Source organism: Myxine glutinosa, chromosome 10 (assembly GCF_964187855.1).
Source record: "Myxine glutinosa chromosome 10, kmMyxGlut1.1, whole genome shotgun sequence".
Lineage (NCBI taxonomy): Eukaryota > Metazoa > Chordata > Myxini > Myxiniformes > Myxinidae > Myxine > Myxine glutinosa.
Genome location: NC_136270.1, coordinates 99,569,421 through 99,576,287, shown reverse-complemented (window position 1 = coordinate 99,576,287; position 6,867 = coordinate 99,569,421). Strand labels below are relative to the sequence as shown.

The window sequence follows — 6,867 nt, the reverse complement described above, 5'->3', positions numbered from 1 at the left end:
ACGAGCAAATCTGGGTCAGACGTAGATAGATCTGTGTTCACAACGGTTAAAGGTGAAGATGGAGGAATACTAGACACTGTCAAAACTGGTCTTCATTGGCAGACAATATGAATAGATTTCATCATAATAGTTGAAAAAAAAAAGAAGTATGACAACCACAATGGGAAGTAAAATAAAGCCGACGGTTTCAGGCGTTAGCCCTTCATCGGAGCAAGCGCCTTGGGTAAACTCAAGTTGCTTTCACAGTCGGATACAGATCGTTGGCGGGTAAGGTCAAGCAAGGTAAGCCATAAATGAAAGTTAGTCTTCGAGTTGTTGTATATTTAGGCAAAATATCAAAACAAATGGGTTGGGGGAGGTTGGGCTTTTAGCAGTGCTTTCAAGGTCGGCATGTGCACGTGGGGCACATTAACATCACCTTCATGGAATAACTTCATTGTGATGATGAAAGTGGCAGTGATTTAAGGGAAGATGCAGAAAACTAAAATGACAACGAAACATGCCAAGTACCCAATAAAGCTGCTGTCATTGTAACCATCTCTGGCACTCTGGGACCGTTTTCTAGCCAAGGAAATGGAAACACATTCCCGTGGGTCAAACACCCTGTGGCACGATCACACTGGAAAGAACACCGTTGCAGTATTCCCAGAGAGCTCATCAAATTGCTGCCGGATGAGAAATAATAATGATAATAGCAAAAGAACAAAAATGAGCATATGTGGGTGCAGACAACGTGTGGCCGACCCAAAAGTTAAAACAACTTTCTTACTCTCTCGCCAGCACCAGGAATAAGAGCATCATATGTGTGGCGCCTACGGCAGGCTGAAAGGCCGGTTTGTGAATGGGCTCTAAGAGTTGTGAGCTTCGAGCCCCGCGGTGAATTGAGCTCCGGTACTCGTGTTACAATGAGTTCATTCACAGCCCTGCTGGCAGCAAGGACAGAGTGGGGAAAGGCCCTCACTCGTGCAATGGCATGAACGCTGCCTGACAAAATGGTCATGAAGGGGGTCGGTTGAGAACTGCATCGAAACTGAAACTCCATTCATTAAAGCATTCCTAAAGGCAATACAGGTAAGAAGGAGCACATTTCACTCCTTCACAACATGACCAATGTTTAGCGGGATCTTGAGATCATCAAAATGAATGATGAAATCAATAAAACTAGATCGGAACACCATTTGTGTCGTCCTCTGAAGCAAATAGTTTGCATTAAATTACATTTACAAGCAGGCTCCTTGGAATGCTTTTTACAAAGCCAAACAATCCAAACAATCCAAACAAACAATGTCCAACAATCACGTTGCCGTGACTACATGTCACTTTCACATGCATTCAGCATCCCCAGATACACAACAAAATGGCGGATAAGGAGAAAAAATTAAACAAACTAAAGAACGACTAAAATGCAACATATAAATAATGCATCACTCAGGAGAATGTGGCGATAAGACTTGGAAAAAAATAAAAATAAAATCATGGAGACAAAACATCAATAATCCAGACTTACAGTTCTCAGCTTGGAAATCAGGCACAAACTGCTCGTCTTCATCTGGGACTTTGGCTGCAGAACGAGGGAAAGAACAGCCCCGTGACATCGCTGCGTGTCACGCCAACACGAGCCCCACATCCCACCCACCCCACGTACCGACTCGGAGCAAACAATGCATCCCAAAAACCAAGCGCAAAATTACCAAATCAACTCGATCCCTTCCTCCCCTCTGTGTAAATACTTTTATTATCATTAGTATTAGTAGTAGTAGTAGTAGTAGTAGTAGTAGTAGTAGTTCTGCACAGGTTAAGAAAACTGCATCAGCTTTAAACAAGCAAACAAGACTTCATGTGGTAAAAGTCTAGGTACCAACATATCACGGTACCATAATAAACATTGGGGGTTTTTTTTGTTCGTTTTTCCCCCTCCTATCCCCCATCGCACACGAAACACTTCAAATTCAAAACTGCCAAAAAAAAAAATTGCTAGACAACGAGATGGAGTAAGGCCGCAATAATGAAGAGAATAACCCAAAGAGGTGGCACATTTGAAAACACCCAATTTAAGGGCCTGCTGATGTAAAATGCAGATAAAATAAATGACAAACTGCAAGGAAATTTAATTAACAGATGGTTGCTGTGTTCGCAGCAGAAACGTTAGAAAATGCAGTCAATGTCAGAAAGACAAACGCCCACCTTCAGCGAGCCAAGCTTCTTGCAGGAGCCTCAGATCTTGGAAAAGTTCTGCATACAAAGAAAATAAACGGAAAGCAGAATAAGCGACACAGGGCACTTGGCCCCGTTAGTAGGCCAACCTTCACGAACGGCTGCGTGCATCTATCGAGAGCGTTGTCAATAGTCATGCAATAACCTTCGGAGTCATGTGCCAGATCGCTGTCTCCTGGATCTGCAAACATCTTCTTGCGGTCCAGCAGCGATGACCGCTCTTGCAACGCGGGTTCCGGAATCTAGAACCAGGGAGGAATCATGGTGCGGAACCAACAATGGGGACATCAAGTGGAACCGGGCAATGGGGACATCAAGTGGAACCGGGCAATGCGGACATCAATCTTGACCTGGGATCGACTCACATTTTCTACCCCATTAACCCTCTCACTTGTACATTACGGTGTTTTCTTCCCTCCTCCACCCTCTTTTACCATCATTCATTTTCCTTGGTTATTGTGTCCAGCTGTGGCTTCTCGCCGCCCAAATGGCAGTTCGACCTCTTCCCGCCCCAACCCCAATTGCAGATTCTTATTCAGCGGTGGACAAAGCACACACTCAGCTTACCACGACTGCCACGTAAGGCACCTCTTGATCATAATAACCATCCATCGTGTCCTCTTCGGCGTGGGCTGGCCGGCTGGAGCCCTGCGGAACATGGGAGCTTCGTATGCGACCGGCTCACGGGACACAGCAAGAGAAACGAGTGCGCATCGGAATAAACACAACGTGCACAAGTCGAACACCCGTTTAAACCCGGTTTCTTATGAATGGTCGCGCCAGGGAGCGCGCGTGAATGAACCTGGCGCTGACGCAACCAGCTCCATTCACAAAAAAAAAAAAGATAATAAATAAATAAATAAAATACATTCACAATGACTCCACGATCGGCACCGCGCCCCAGGGCTCGGCCTGTCGTGCACGGGCCGCCTCGTGTCGGATCGCCTCGCCGATCAACACGGTGAACGGAGACGTAACGTTCGGTGGAACAAAGACGCCATTCGTGCAATGTCCGCGCCCTTCACCCCTTACCACGTCGTGAAATGCGACCAGGGCTGCGCTGCTCGGTGCGGCGGGGGAATGGGGAGCTCTGTGAACACCGTGCGACGCTCCGGATGTACAAAGTGCGTGCTGCTGTTGCACGTTGCACCTACCTTGCCGGAAAAGCGCGATGCGTCAGCTCTTCGGAAGCGCACTCGGGCAGGTGGCGACGTCAATGCAGGAGAAGAGCAAAGGGTGGCGAAAACGGAGTAAACTAAATAGTTCAGAAACGTTAGCTCTGAGCGACCCCAAACCACCCCCCAAACACCCCTCCCCCACGAAACCCGCGCTCCAGGCTGATGTCCCCTTTGTCCCGTCGCCTTCCCATTGGTTGCGTTCGTGGCTCCGCCTCTGCCAAGCGTCACGTGAACGGCGTAGCCCATTGAAAAGGTCCGATAACACTTTAAAGGCGTGACTTAGCGCTCATGGTCGGTGTGACGTTTGTCAGTGTAATGATTCAGCCAATCGTTTTCAAGACTCCTTGAAGAACGCTCTGCTTTCATTCACAAAGTAATGCGTGGGGGGCGTGGTTCACTGAACGTCATTGATAAATATGTTGTTGGTTCAGCGAGGATAAGGCCACGCAGCGCCCGAGGGGTTCTGTAAAAGCAATGTTCACACCATTCGTAAACTTTCAGTACCACCGAAGCAGCTTATTGGCAAGGCTCATATACAGGAGGTAGTTTGCCATTGCCTTCGCAGCAGCAGTTAGGGAAGGTATTTGTAATATTTTTGCAGCAGCAGTTAGGGAAGGTATTTGTAATATTTTTGTCAAAGTGAATGATGAAACACCGGGGTGAGCAGTTTATGGACTGGGTCGGGATTCGAACCCAGGCTAAGCAGTTTAAAGGTGAGTGTGGATATCCTCGAAGCCATCCTATCAGCCCCTGTGTGCAAACTGTGCGAACCTGTATTTGTACTTTACATAGTTGTGATGTCGAAACGCGTGCAGAGCAATACTTACGGTTGCATTCCAAACAGTCGGCGCGGATAATCATTTGGCGAACCTTTCTTATTGGCACCTTGATCTTTAACGAGCGCTGACAGATGAGACTTCCAACTTGACGTCCCTGAGTACAAGCTGATGCAAGGAAGTATCAGGAAGACACTTTGTAGTCGGATCTTATTCCTTCAGGAGGCAAAGCGAGTACGTCATAACTCGAACATGACATCATATCAGATATTTTGGTCGAGTACAATTTGCTCGAGGCCGAGCGAACCGAGGTCGAGGACGTCTATTCCTGAAACGTGAAACACCCTGCAACCGGTGCCAGCAGAAAACGGACTTTTTCGAATGCCGGCTGCATTTTCCATCAAATTATCGTGTAACTTTGTTTAATCATTCCACATGGGTACCATCCATGAGCAGTATTGAGAAAACTAATAACTCACGGAACTCCGTGAAAAAAAAATCTGAGGCCTCAGACAAATTCCTCAGGGAAGATGTGCAATGTCCGCAAGTAAAAGAAGATCACTTCTGGCAAGCACGAGAATGATAAACAAGACCGAAAGTCTAAAAGCGGCGTAGCCAGGCTTGTACACCATTATAAACCACAAACACACATGATTAGCTTTTTAAAAAGTCGTTAATGGTGCTTATAACATTAAACAAAGAAATTTGGAGGAATCCTGACATCCGTGAGGTCAGTTTAACTTATAGAACTGAGCAAAGATCTACTGTATTTTATATACCCCACAAGGGTGGGGTTAATAACATGCTATCAAAAAACCGAAACGAATTCCTTACTTCCGCGGTTATTCGTACCGTACACCGCTTATCATTGATTAATGAAACATACACCACTTCAATCCATTGACTTTGTATTCACGGCATTGGGATTAAAGTGTTATGGTCATATTTACTTTTTTATCATTATTATTATTACGAGCAGAGCACCCACCCTATGGGCGATCTTGTTCCAAGCGTGCAACACATTGTTCTGCCATCTGATCTTTTCTGCTGACACAACTACTTTGACTTGGATTTCTTGTTGATTTCCTTTGGTAATATTACTCTTACTGATTTCTATTCAACATAGGTGTCCTTAGTTTTTGAGGCATCTCAATTTTCCAGAAATAAAAATAAATCAAACGTCACCCTAGCTAACAATATCCACACCCTCCTCTTTTCCCTCCCCTCCACCATCCCCTCGCAATCTCCCATCAAGCATCACCCTACCTAACAATACCCATGACAACCCCACACCATCCCCTATCAACAGTCACCCTAGCTAACAATACCCACGACCCAAACCCCCCCCCCCCCCACCTACCCCCCTTCACCATCCCCTCACATTCCCCCATCACCCGAGCTAACAATACCCATGACCCCAACCCCTCCCCACCCCCCATCACCATCTCCTCACAATCCCCTATCAACTGTCACCCGAGTTAACAATACCCATAGCAACCCCACTCCAACTTCCCCTCACAACCCACCTTCAACCGTCACCCAAGCAAATAATACCAATGTCCACCCCATAACCCTCAACCCCACTCCACCACCTCTCACAATCCCCTATCAACCGTCACCCTAGCTAACAATACCCATGACCCCAACCCCCCCTCTCAATGCCCCTCCACCATCCTCTCACAATCCACCATCAACCGTCACCATACTCTCTCTTCCTCATATGTGGCGACTTCAACTGTCATCATGCCAGCTGGCTGGGTGTCGTTTCCTCTCTCACCAGCCATGGCTCCTCAGCAAAGGACTTCTGTGATTCATTGGGACTAACACAATCTGTCAATTTCCCGACCGGGATCTCAGCCAATACAGTATCTTCTCTTCTAGACTTGGTTATGACAAACTTCCCTGCAAATGTCTGCTGCTCTTCTTCTGCTCCAATCGGTTCTTCTGATCATGTGCTTGTTAAAGTGGATATTTCTCTGGCCATTCTCAGAGAGCCTCCTCAGCGTCGACGAGTCTGGAATTTCACTCAGGCCGACTGGCACGGTCTTCAAGCAGCCATCAATCATCTGGACTGGTCTCCCATCTCTACTGCCTCTAAAATCAATTCTTCCTGGGAATTCTTCCAAAGTAAACTGCTCTCTCTCATTCACAGATTGATCCCATCTCGTCTTCAGTTGTCTTACCCTTCCTCCCATCCATGGTACACTGAATCTTGTGGTGAGGCAGTTGCCCTGAAACAACTTTCCTTTGCCTCTTGGAAGGCTAATCCAACTGAAGGCAATCTCAGTTCCTTCGACCAAGCTCGGAACAAGTGTGTGTCTACCCTCAGGAGTGCCAGGAAGCACTATCTCTCCACACTCAAGAATGAACTCTCAAACCTGTCTCCTTTCTCCAAATTCTGGTGGCGTCTGGTCAAATCCGTTTCTGGTGTTTGTTCCCCCTCCATCCCCTTCCTTACCTCAAATGGCTACACAGTTGACACCGCACGTGACAAAGCCGAATGCCTCAACTCTGTGTTTTCCTCAAAATGTTGTGTCCCAAACCCATCTCTCTATGTTCCCACCTAACCCAGTCGAACCCAGCTGCTCCTGGACTCTGTGTCCTTCTCTCCTGACAAGGTGGAGAAGTTTTTGTCAAACCTCGACTCTGATTCTGCAACTGGACCATACGGCATCAGCCCACGGGTCCTAAAATCCTGC

General features: G+C 46.9%; 1 protein-coding gene across 2 annotated transcripts in view; it reads right to left on the bottom strand.

Annotated features, from left to right (window-relative positions):
* The window catches only part of LOC137433919 (ETS translocation variant 1), a 42,349-nt gene extending 38,846 nt beyond the window's left edge, over positions 1-3,503 (bottom strand). The window contains exons 1-5 of one of the 2 annotated variants that reach the window (XM_068126410.2): positions 3,369-3,503; positions 2,782-2,862; positions 2,360-2,456; positions 2,185-2,232; positions 1,508-1,561 (exon numbers count right to left, since the gene is read on the bottom strand). In XM_068126410.2, coding sequence (XP_067982511.1) covers positions 1,508-1,561; positions 2,185-2,232; positions 2,360-2,456; positions 2,782-2,826 — 244 coding nt within the window. In that variant the 5' untranslated portion in view covers positions 2,827-2,862; positions 3,369-3,503. The other variant, XM_068126411.2, reaches the window with a different exon arrangement.
* Between the last annotated feature and the right edge of the window lie 3,364 nt (positions 3,504-6,867).